The sequence below is a fragment of the Brachyhypopomus gauderio genome, unplaced genomic scaffold, assembly GCF_052324685.1.
Source record: "Brachyhypopomus gauderio isolate BG-103 unplaced genomic scaffold, BGAUD_0.2 sc290, whole genome shotgun sequence".
Classification (NCBI taxonomy): Eukaryota; Metazoa; Chordata; class Actinopteri; order Gymnotiformes; family Hypopomidae; genus Brachyhypopomus; species Brachyhypopomus gauderio.
This window is the reverse complement of record NW_027507111.1, coordinates 2,877-15,830: the sequence shown is the minus strand read 5'-3', so window position 1 is coordinate 15,830 and position 12,954 is coordinate 2,877. Positions and strand designations below refer to the sequence as shown.

Sequence of the window (12,954 nt, the reverse complement as noted above, 5' to 3'; positions counted from 1 at the left end):
CAAAACGGAGGGCCTTGTGTCAAAACCAATCAGCTTTGTTGTGGAACGTTCTAGAGTCCTCAGGTGAAATCCATTATAATGTGATTCAAACTGGGGCAGAAGGTCTGGGCAGATGTTGGGGAATGTGAAGCATATCCCGCAGTTGTTGCTGTGATTTGTGGGATGAAAGGGAGCTGTGGGGACACTGAAGATGCACGTAGGTCCAACAGTCATATGGGTCAATGTGACCGGACCCCTGACTTTATAACTGCATTAGCCTACTGCGTCTTTTCTCACTCAAGAGGAGTGACGTAGGGCAATTTAAATGATATGAGATAATCGCATGTAAAAGACAGTCAGACAAACCTGCGAAAGTCATGTTCTGCAGTTGTGCTGTGAATTAAGGCAAACTTAATCCACAGGCCCATCAAAGAGACCTAGGCCTGTCTAGACTGGCTCGTCCCTCTGTCATGGCTGACCGTGGTGAGACCTACAAAAGAGTCTAAACTGAACATTTGAACATTCAACTCAATTGAATGTTCAACTCAATTGAACATTCATTCGTAAACAACCCAACTCCCCTCCCACGGCACCCGAGGCCACATTTGCTTGCTTGTATGAAGGACTATAGTACAATAAAACAAAACTGAATTGAACTCAATCAGTAGTTAATATGAAACTTTACCTTTTTTACTAAAGGGCAATTGGGAAATTATGAAGTTGTATCTATGTTTGAGCCTTTCTGTACAATACATTGTGTTTTGTGGCCGTTTTTGTTTGTTTGTGTATACTCTGCTCATCCATGAGCTGGGTCAGTCGTACTGAAACAGCACTGCAACTGAAGGCCTTTCTGCTTTGCAGGCCTGCGTGGATACTTTAAACCCAAAAACCATGGTCTGCTGTATTTGATTAGCGTTACGTTTTTATTTACATTTACTGTAACATCCGTGAGGACTGTGAAAGACTCTCCATAAACTCACGAGAACTACAGCAATCGAGTATAAAAGGAAAATGTTTATATATATAAATTCCCTTTCACAGACGAGCGGCGCCATTTTGGAAGGACTCCGTTCAGGGACTCGGTTTCCCAGCATGCACTGCTTTATTTTGCCCCGTATCTCGGGGAGATGCGAGCGGACGAAGCCCTCTCCGTCGACCACGGGCAAAACCTTTCGCAGCGACCCGGTGACAATGACCAGTGTGCCAGAATGAAAACAACCACAGTGTCGCGCCGTCTCTGCTTGTGGAAACACGCCTTTTCAACGTGAATATTTAAAGGTACGTGCCCACGCCCGTGTTTTTTGGAGTCTTTATTTGCGGCAGGGCCGGTGGTCAGAGGACGGGGTCGTCGCATCCTCGCCGTGGCACCTGCGTCGCCGGTACCGGGACCAACACATCACTGGATTACATACATAACAATCGAGCTGTAAACGCAGTAACCGGTAATTAAGTCTTTTTTTTATAATGAATGTCGTCTGATCTAGTATTTCAGCTCTATACGTCTTATTTATGCCCGAGCTGTTTGTTATTGTATAAATACAGCAGTACTGCACAATTACCAAGGCATCAGATTCTGGGATTTAAAGAAGTTTTCACAAGCCTGTCATTGGATCTGATCTTACAGAATGGATCGTTATTGATGTTGGCATCATTTTATAAATAAACGCGATTTCTAAACAGCATCTATTTCGTGCAGTCATAACTAGGGTCCAGTGTTGTGTACGCTTGCTTGGCTGTACGAGCTTCGCCCATCAAGGTGTGGTACAACTAATAGAGTCTGTCGTAATGATGCACTTCCCCATTAAATAAAGAGGGCGAGTGATTTTAGGTTACGTATTCCCCCCCCCCCCCCCCCCCGACCCTGCTACGTGAAAGCCACTCTCAACATCGTGTCCTTTTCAAGTCCAGGCAGGATCATCTAAAGTATATTGAATGTGCTTTTATTTTTGAAAACGTCTGCTTGTCCCACAAAGGGACTTGAGCGTCCAGCCCCACGTGTGGAGATGTGGCGCTGTCCGCAATGCAGGTGCTGTTTATGGTGGTGTTTGTGGTGGTGTTTATGATGGTGTTTGACGCGACCCGAGAGGCGAGGTGCAAGTGTGTCGTGTTGAAGGACCAGTTCCGTCATCAACAACAACTTGAATCAAATTATCTCTCGCTAACCTTTGACAAGTCTACCCCCACTACAGGCCTCTCGCAGTTGTAGTTTACCTTGTGTAGCTATTCGTACTTTCAACACCTAACAGATGTAGCCTTTTCAAAGTTTTAGTTATCCGTAAGGGTTTTATTCCCTTATGTTTACTGCCAGACCCAGTTTAAGATGGAGAAATGTTTGAATTAAAGATCTGGCCCAAATGTGACTCTTTTACATAATGTGATGGTTGTAAACACTGCATTTAAGTCAGTGTGTGTTGAATGTTTGCATGCATGTACATTTCTTATAGTCTCAGTCAGTGGTGATCTCAGAGTTTCCTCGGGTGCTGCAGTTCATTGATTATTAATGTCTTGGAGGAAGTGCATTGTAGCCTGGAGGGAGAGAGAGAGAGAGAGAGAGAGAGAGAGAGAGAGAGAGAATGAAAGAATGTGTCTTAGGGACATGGGAATAGCAAGATGGAAACAGAGAGGACTATGACAGCCTGAGAGAGGAGACAAACACATAAATAAGACAAAAGAGTGAGGCCGTATGGAAGCCACAGAGATGATGGGAAAACAGGTGATCCGGAGCCTTTAAAAGTCTTAAAGTGGGCGTCGGCCTGCCAGGCAGGTGGGCAGGCAGGTGGGCAGAGACACGGTCCTCCGTCAGAAAGAGCGGTAGCAGAACAGCCTCACCTCACAACTCTGCAGGCATCAGCGCTTTTTGAAGTGTCTGCTCCACCTCGGACGGCCCCTCCAGTGAGGAGGTGCTCCGGTTGCGGGAGGGGCTCCGTCTTCTCACAGTTCTCACAGTGCTCCAGAACATCTCAGCCGGGCGACGGGCGGCTCCTCCCGATGAACGGATGAGTTGATTGGTCGAAGGTAAGCAGAGGCCAGAGAAGGTCGGAGGTGAGCTGAGCCAGCGGCTCCTCGGTCTCCAGCTGCAGCCTGACCGATTGTCTTTGCAGTAAGTGTAGTAACAACTGTGCTGTTGGGCTCGGGCCTGCTTGGTTTGACACGAGCTACAAGTTAGGCTACTTGCAGTGAAGTGAATGGTATTGCGGTTGTGGCTTGCTTATGCATAGGCGGGGTTCTAATGAAATAAGACACGTGGCACGTCGGTTATGTTTCATTTTTTTGATGCCATCGCCTGCTTTGTCTGGACTGCATATATTCCTAAAGTTTGTCGATTTCACGCGATTCCAACAACCAATAGCTTTGCTGTGTTTGGATCAGCTTACTGGCATTGGATAGGCCCCGCCCACTGGGAGATGTCTGGGTCTGTGGTGATGTCATAGCTGATGATAGGAAGGCTCTCTTGTTTCAGGAAGTGCTTTGGTGTTCTACCGTTCGATGTAGTGGCAATCCATCATCATCTGGACACACACACACACACACACACACACACACACACACACACACACACACACACACACACACACACACACACACACACACACTCACTCATATTAGTCATTAATAATGGATTGTGTGTACTCTCTTAATGCTGTCCCATTGTGTCTTTGTCTAACCCAAGCTAATTCAGGTCATTGTAACGGGTGTAACACTGTAACGGGTGTGTTTAACACTGTAACACTGCATAACTAAACATCCTATACTTGCTCTCTCGCTCTTTCTCTCTTTGTGACTGTAAAGTTTGCGTGTCAGTGGAGGATAAAGGGAAGGAGAGGGTTCAGAGAAAGCTTGCAGAGTGATGGAGAGATGAAGAAAGAGAAAGCTTGCAGAGTGATGGAGAGATGAAGAAAGAGAAAGCGTAGCAGAGTCCGGTCTGGTCCGGTTCCTGGTGAGCGTATCAGACCTTGGCTGGCTGCCACACAGCTCTCAGACACCATGCCACGCACTGCTCCAACCGGAGTCTGATTTGCGTGACGTCTGATCTGATTTGAGGCTCTTGATTAATATGTACTCATCACTGAAAGGGAATTAGCATTATTGGATCATAATGTGGAGGGGTGGAGTATCGGCCCACTCTTCTCTGCCATGCGTGACTCCGCCCACCAGCAGGTCTGCCCATACGTGACTCCGCCCATCTGCGCGTATCCCTCACATTCCTTCCCCCACCCTCCTCTCCCTCCATTTTCAACATGGACGAACACATATTGCACATCAGCGGACGTTCTTGAGCCGCCCGGCGCCTCCACGGTGCTTACGATGCTGACCGGCCCAGGAGGCCATTAAGATGAGCTTAACGGAGTCATCCATCTCCTCCTCCACCCTCTCCGCCCCTCTCTCCCCGTACTCTCCCGCCCTGCGAATAGCCAGATGTTACACATTTATTACATTTCATAATCGATATCAGAGTGAGCGCCGCCCAGAAGAGAGGGGGCACTTCAGAACAGGGGAGGCGGGTCCTTGCTGAATTATTCAAACTGCAGGAGACTTGGGCCCGATTTAGAACCTCATAGCAGATCGACACCGCTCATGGCGTTAGAGAGCGGCGCCGTGATTGAAGTGCACGCGGTTGGTTTTCATACGGCACGCTGCGCTAGATTCCAGAATGGGCCGATTGGGGTTTAAAAGGAGGCCAAATGACGAGCGTACACACTCATCGGCCACACGGGCCAAACGCCGGTCTCGCACGCCAGCTCATCAGAAGCTTGGGACGGCCACGCAAGGCTTTGGCTGAGTGACCCGGAGGGGCTTCACCCAGCGTCCATCAGCGAGTGGTATCGGGTTACTGGTGCTATTTTAAGCCCGTGTGTCAGGATGGGTTTTTGTGGGCTGTGTTGAATGCAGAGTCGGCGAAGAAGCATCTTAGTGTCTCGCTCTCAGCCCTCTTCCTCCTCCTCCTCCTCCTCCTCCTCCTCCTCCTCCAGACTCCCAGCCATTAGAGTCAGAGGACTCATTTACTCCTCCTTCCTGTCTCTCTTTGTTTTATATTCTTTCTGCTCCTCCTTCTGTCTCTGTATCTGTCTATCCATGTATGTAATAGCAGGCTATAATGTTGTCTTTAGCTATTTACGGATCACTGTTCTTAAAAAGAAGGAGGATGCTAGTGGTGGAGAGTCGAGGCATCTTTATTGTGTGTGTGTGTGTGTGTGTGTGTGTGTGTGTGTGTGTGTGTGTGTGTGTGTGTGTGTGTGTGTGTGTGTGTGTGTGACCTCACTTTGGTTGTTATTCTAACAAGAGTGTCCTTTGTCCCCTTCTACTTTCAAAGAAGCTTAAACAACACACACACACACACACACACACACACACACACACACACACACACACACACACACACACACACACACACACACACAGACACACACACACACACACACACAAACAAACACACACACACACGCACACACACACACACACACACACACACACACACACACACAGAGAGAGAGAGAACCTGCTTCCGCATGTTTGTATGGAATAAGTGCGAGTTCATCAGCTAGTGACAGAACAGGTGAATGAGTGAACAGGTGAACAGGTGAATGGGTGAACAACTGAATGGGTGAACAGGTGAACAGGTGAATGGGTGAACGGGTGAACAGGTGAATGGGTGAACAGGTGAATGGGTGAACAGGTGAATGGGTGAATGGGTGAACGGGTGAATGGGTGAACAGGTGAATGGGTGAACAGGTGAATGGGTGAACAGGTGAATGGGTGAACAACTGAATGGGTGAACAGGTGAATGGGTGAACAGGTGAATGAGTGAACAGGTGAATGGGTGAACAACTGAATGGGTGAACAGGTGAATGGGTGAACAGGTGAATGGGTGAACAGGTGAATGGGTGAACAGGTGAATGGGTGAACAACTGAATGGGTGAACAGGTGAATGGGTGAACAGGTGAATGGGTGAACAACTGAATGGGTGAACAGGTGAATGAGTGAACAGGTGAATGGGTGAACAGGTGAATGGGTGAACAACTGAATGGGTGAACAGGTGAATGGGTGAACAACTGAATGGGTGAACAGGTGAATGGGTGAACAGGTGAATGGGTGAACAGGTGAGCTTCAGTCCTTCGCTTCTGCTCAGCATTACTCTAAGATCCACTCTCAGGTTGATTAGCGGAAAACCAACACACGTGTGTTCACCACAGTTTGTGCACGGCCCCAGTCCGATTCCCAGAGAAACACATCTAAAAAGGCTTCCTGAAATAATCCTCCTCCATAAGAAGCAGTCAGTTCTGTACAGTATAATATGTACAGTGGACTACATGGGCAAAGCACGGGAGAGTGTTTGTAAAAAAACACTGGCAGACTGGTTGGCAGTCCTGACTGATGTAGTAATTCCTGCCCTTTCTGCTTGTGGCTGTGTGTCAGTGTGAGTGTGTGTGCGTATATGTGTGTGTCTGTGTGTGTGCGTGTTGTTCGTCATGGCCTCGGAGAACGTGACCCTGGAGAATCAGCTCCACAGTGCCCAGAAGAACCTGCTGTTTCTGCAGCAGGATCACGCCAACACACTGAAGGGCCTCCATGCTGAGATACGCCATCTACAGCAGCACTGCACAGGTCTGGGCTCACACACACACACACACATGCACGCATGCACACGCGCATGCAACACACACACACACACACACACACACACACACACACACACACACACACAGTGTGCCATGTGGGGCAATATAATATAGATTCTTCAATCTGTCATTTGATCTACAATATTGTGTCATGTAGACTAAAGTCTATCATGGGATCTATGCTCTAGTGTAATGGGACTGTTCATGTGATCTCTGGCTGTGTTTGTCACTCTAAAGGTGATTTGATGCTCTGTGCCCCCATTCTAACATCTGATCTCTCTCTCTCTGTCTCTCTCTCTCTCTTTGTTTTCACAGACCTGACATATGAGCTGACAGTCAGGAGCTCTGATCCCAACGGTAAGATTTCTCACACGGACACACAGAAATAAACACACACACCCATAGACACGTACATACACAAATACATACAAACACACACAAGCATATACATACACAGACATGCATGAATGTTGGCATGGCAAGGCAGTTTTATTTATTAATTTATTTAATAATTTATTTAGGTTTATTTAATATAACAATAGATATACCATATTCCATTTCATATACCATCTCACCATATAGGCACACAGGGTGTGCAGTATGTTTTGTGTGACAGACACACAGCTAGACACAAAGGTTCAACCACTCCACTCTACATCAGAACACAGTGTTGGGCTCACATCCTGGGAACCCACAGCACAGCAGAACCTACTCAGCTCTGGCCCTCCTGATTCAGCCTGTGTGTGGATCACGCCGTGGGGCGTGTTAGGGTTCTGCACCGCCCCGGTTACACGGCCCAGCGTCCAAAAGCATGTGACCTCGTGAAGCATTGTGTGCTGGATCATGTTGTTATGTTGTTGAAAGCTGTTTGCCTGCACTGTTGCTCAGAGCTGGAGCTGTGGTAGTAGTTAAAGCAGTTTAAACTGCAGGGGGTTGTAAATAATGTTTTAGGGCCACTGCAGAGAGAGAGAGAGAGAGAGAGAGAGAGAGAGAGGAAGAGAGAGAGAGAGAGAGAGAATCAGAAGGGGAAGAGAGCTTTCCTCATTGTTCCAATAGACACATATTGCCATGGCTTTTTGGTGTAACCTGGCAACCAATGACACACCCAGCAGTCACTTTCTCACACACACACACACACACACACACACACACACACACACACACACACACACACACACACACACACACACACACACACACACAAATACACAACTGCAAAGACTACCCCCTGTGTTCTTTTTCTCTCTCTTTCTCTCTCTTCCCTCCATTTCTATAAATCAGGTGTCTTTTTATTTTACGTTTAAATCAAACCCGAAACCCACTAACCCACGGGGGACGAGGGATCTACACAACGCCACTGCAACCTCTCCACGGAGAAGGTCCCCTCCATCGCTGCCAGCTTTGTCACAGAATTCACTGATGCTCCCCCAAACCAGCAGGGGGCAGTGCTGGGGGGCGGCAGAGCAGGTCTTGGCTGTCAGACGCTGCGGTGTTGCTGTTGTTGTTGCTGTCTGGTCTGACCCAGATGGTGACATGAGTTGTTGCAGTGATGCTAATGCAGAGGGCTAATGTACCACCTGGTACCTGTCTCACCCACAGCCTCCTGCAGACACAGTCTTTATCCAGGCCCCACATCACTGTGAAAGCAGTCCAACATTTGGACATATTAGGACAGCTGCAAATAACCAAACCCCTTGGCAGCTCAGAGTAGGTGATGAGAGGTGACCCGTCGGCTTTTAGAGAGTGGTAGTCATGCCTGTAAATTTCCACCGAGACCCCTCTCAGCACACAGCAGTGACCTCTGCTCACAGTGACCTTCAACCCATGGTCACATGGAGAGCGCTGTGGTGTAATGACGATCAGAGATGTTTGTGATGATGACTCAGGGAGAGAGAGGGAGCATTGTGTGTGTATGTGTGTGTCACCCTGTTACACTCACATGACAGAGAGGGAGCAGTGTGTGTGTGTGTGTGTGTGTGTGTGTGTGTGTGTGTGTGTGTGTGTGTGTGTGTCACCCCATTACACTCACATGAGAGGGAGGGAGCAGAGTGTGTGTGTGTGTGTCACCCCATTACACTCACATGACAGAGAGGGAGCAGAGTGTGTGTGTGTGTCACCCCGTTACACTCACATGACAGAGAGGGAGCAGAGTGTGTGTGTGTGTCACCCCGTTACACTCACATGACAGAGAGGGAGCAGAGTGTGTGTGTGTCACCCCGTTACACTCACATGAGAGAGAGGGAGCAGAGTGTGTGTGTGTCACCCCGTTACACTCACATGAGAGAGAGGGAGCAGTGTGTATGTGTGTGTGTCACCCCGTTACACTCACATGACAGAGAGGGAGCAGAGTGTGTGTGTGTGTCACCCTGTTACACTCACATGAGAGAGAGGGAGCAGTGTGTGTGTGTGTCACCCCGTTACACTCACATGAGAGAGAGGGAGCAGTGTGTGTGTGTGTGTGTCACCCTGTTACACTCACATGAGAGAGAGGGAGCAGTGTGTATGTGTGTGTGTCACCCCGTTACACTCACATGAGAGGGAGGGAGCTGTGTGTGTGTGTGTGTGTGTGTGTGTGTGTGTGTGTGTGTGTGTGTGTGTGTGTGTGTGTGTGTGTGTCACCCCGTTACACTCACATGAGCTCATTCTGTAGTCTTCCACCATTAGAGAGAAAGGGGTCTGTGAATTAGAGAGGCAGACAGAGACAGAAGATATGTGAATTAGAGGGAAAGAGAAAGAGAGTGAGGGAGTCTATGAAGTGGAGAGACAGAGGATATGTGAAGGCCAGGGCTCTCTGGCTGTATGCAGTCAGACTCCATGGTGAGTGGAAGACACAGAGAGTCCTGCCAGAGTAGCGTTAGAGTAGAACGTGACGTCTGCAGGACCGGCGCGGGGAGTGGGGAGCACTCTCTCTCTGAGGGAGGGAGAGAGGGAGAGATAGAGAGAGAGGGAGAGAGAGATAGAGAGAGAGAGGGAGGGAGTGGTTTGTCCAGGGTTATATACATGGAGCATACTCATACGTGCAGGTAATATGATTTTAAATGAACTGTAATGGCATTATTTGTAATATAGTAATGGAAACTATATTGGGAGCTTTGTGATTTTCTGACTGACTGACCTACTCAAGGTCATAAGGTTACGTCATGAGACTTATTTTATTATTTGTGTAGATGGAGTGATGGAGAAGATAAATTAGTTATTCTAATATAATTGTTTCATTTATTATTATTGTTATTATTTATTTTAATTATATAATTTCAGGCTCGTAATGGTGTGGTATCTTGACAGCTGTCACCCGTGTGACCACGCCCCTGGGGGGGGGGGGGGGGGGGGGTTAGACAGGCTGTCTCCTGTTACAGTGCTAATCAATATAAACAAAGAGGAGTGTCTCTCTCTGCTGACCTTCAGCACTCTGTATCTCTCTTACTGTCTCCCCCTTTGTCCATCTGTCTCTGTGCTTTTGCAGCCTCTCCCAGTTTAGCTGACATTACTGCAGAGAGAGAGAGACAGAGAGAGACAGAGAGAGAGACAGAGAGAGAGAGACAGACAGACAGACAGAGAGAGAGAGAGAGAGAGACAGAGAGAGAGAGAGAGACAGGGAGATATTCTGCAAACTAGACATTCATAAATAGATGTTTCTTAGACATTCTACAAATAGAGAATTTGGTCATAACACTTTTGTGCCAGTGGACCTGTATGTATGAAACTGTGTGCATGATTGCGTGTGTTTGTGTGTGTGCGTGTGTACATGCGTGCTCGTGTGTGCGTGCGTGTGCGTGTGCGTGCGTGTGCGTGCGTGTGCGTGTGTGTGTGTGTGTGTGCTTGTGCATGCATTGCTCACATAATGCTGGGTCCTCCCTGTCTAGTACAGGATAACATGCCATGCTCATCTAGGTCTCTGGGGGAGGGAAAGGAAATGACTCTTACTTAATGGTATCATGTAGATCTGAATATCAAAGGTCAATACTGCCCTCTATAGGCTAAGTGACAAAACACTTTTATCTGCTCTGGAGGACATCAGGATATAGGGTGAAGCAAATTCATCATGCATACTGTGTATGTGTAAGCAGTGTTATTGTCTTCAGGCCTGTTGGTTATGATAACTGACATTTGAAATTATCTGTGTTTGATGTGTGTGTGTGTGTGTGTGTGTGTGTGTGTGTGTTTGATGTGTGTGTGTGTGTTTGCGTGTGTGTGTGTGTGTGTGTGTGTGTGTGTGTGTGTTTGATGTGTGTGTGTGTGTGTGTGTGTGTGTGTGTATTTGCGTGTGTGTGTGTTTGCATGTGTGTGTGTGTCCCAGATAATGGTGAGGAGCGCTGCAGGGAGCTGCACCGTCGCTGCGAGGAGCTGGAGGAGCAGCTGAAGGCCAAAGAGCAGGAGAACGCCGAGCTCCTCCGTGACCTGGAGCAGAAGAACGCCATGATCTCCGTGCTGGAGAACACCATCCGCGAGCGCGAGAAGAAGTACCTGGACGAGCTGAAGCACCGCAGCCACAAGCTGGCCGTGCTGAGCGGCGAGCTGGAGCAACGGGCCAGCACCATCGCCTATCTCACCTCACAGCTCCACGCCACCAAGAAGCGGCTACTCGCCGGGGGCTCGTCCGGGACCAGCCCCACCGTCAGCCCCATGGGCTCCTTCAGACCGGCCCCGCCCCCAGCGCCGGCTACGCCCCCGGCCCCGCCCCCGGCCCCGCCCACAGCCGCAGACAGAGACTCGCGGCAGCCCGACACGCCTCGCAGACGCATGCGCAAGAGCCTGTCGCAGCCGCTGCACTGCGAGTACACGGAGCTGTACCGGCTGGGCGCGGCCGACGGGCGCCGGGTGGTGCTGAGGGACGCCGTGGACGCCATGCCCGACCCCACGCCCTTCCTCCAGGCCCGAGAGCCGCCCGCCCCTGCCGAGACCGCGCCCCTGCTGAGGGAACGCCCTCCGGTGATCCCACCCATTGTTCCCGCGGCCACAAGCCCTGCCCATGTGCCCATACCGCCGAACCCCAGGGGCAGCCCGGCACGGGATAGGCCACATCGGGGAACCGCCCACATAGGGGTGGCGCACAGAATCCACCGCTCGTCGTCAGCAGGGGGCGGGGCCAGAGCACAGGCAGAAGTGGAGACCCTGGCCGTTGACCAGGTCAGCGGGGAGAAGGTTGTCCGCAAACAGTCCGAAACTGACAGAACTGTTTAAGACTAACAACATACGCACACACACACACACACACACACACACACACACACACACACACACACACATGCACACACACACACACACACACACACACACACACAGATTCAAACCAGTGCAGTATTGGCAGAACTGCTTTATGGCTGTGAAAATACACACTCCCATTCACACTCACAGTTCATACATTTAAATCAGCACAAGTGGAAGCAGTCTCTATAACACACACGCACACACACTAGAACACACACACACTCACACACACACACTCACACACATACACACACACACACATACACACTCACACACGCACACACACTAGAACACGCACACACTCACACACATACACACACACACACACACACATACACACACACACACACACACACACACACATACACACTCACACACGCGCACACACTAGAACACGCACACACTCACACACATACACACACTCACACACGTACACACACTAGAACACGCACACACTCACACACATACACACACACACACTCACACACATACATACACACACACACACACACACATACACACTCACACACGCGCACACACTAGAACACACACACACTCACACACATACACACACGCGCGCACACACACACTAGAACACACACACACACACATACCTATAGAATGGATAGAATTATCAAACTACTACTAATGTAGCCACATGAACACAGCCAGAGCACACTGGTTAAAACACTGGAGGTCACACACTGGCACAAAGACTGACACATCGTCCTGGTCAGAAGTCCAAACAGAAGAGACGGGATGAACGCTGCTACTAGAACTGAATGGCAAAAGAAAGCGAGAGAGAGAGAGAGAGAGAGAGAGAGAGAGAGAGAGAGAGAGAGAGAGAGAGAGAGAGTTAGTTGATGAGGGGGCGGGGCATCAGCTGGATCTTATAGCCTCCTGCTTTTTATGCAACACTGCAACAAGTATGAACAAAGGCGAAAGTGAGATGAATTCACCCTTAATATCACCTGTGTTTATCTCCGCCATCTGCTCACAGTGACTGTAGGCATGCCAAGTGCTTCGATTCATCCATCCATACTTCACCCGTCCATACTTCACCCGTCCATACTTCACCCATCCATACTTCACCCGTCCATACTTCACCCGTCCATACTTCACCCATCCATATTTTACCCGTCCATACTTC

At 49.2% G+C, this 12,954-nt stretch overlaps 1 protein-coding gene across 2 annotated transcripts; it reads left to right on the top strand.

Moving 5' to 3' along the window:
* The first annotated feature begins 1,068 nt into the window (after window positions 1-1,068).
* Window positions 1,069-12,415, top strand: ccdc92 (coiled-coil domain containing 92). 2 transcript variants are annotated; one of them, XM_076995939.1, is made up of 4 exons: window positions 1,069-1,257; window positions 6,394-6,582; window positions 6,912-6,953; window positions 10,894-12,415. In XM_076995939.1, the coding sequence occupies exons 2-4, from the start codon at window positions 6,447-6,449 to the stop codon at window positions 11,775-11,777; spliced, it is 1,062 nt and encodes a 353-aa protein (XP_076852054.1). In that variant the 5' UTR covers window positions 1,069-1,257; window positions 6,394-6,446; the 3' UTR covers window positions 11,778-12,415. The 2 variants fall into 2 exon arrangements, with proteins under 2 accessions (XP_076852054.1, XP_076852055.1); XM_076995940.1 differs by lacking the exon at window positions 1,069-1,257 and adding an exon at window positions 1,267-1,421.
* Window positions 12,416-12,954: the final 539 nt, after the last annotated feature.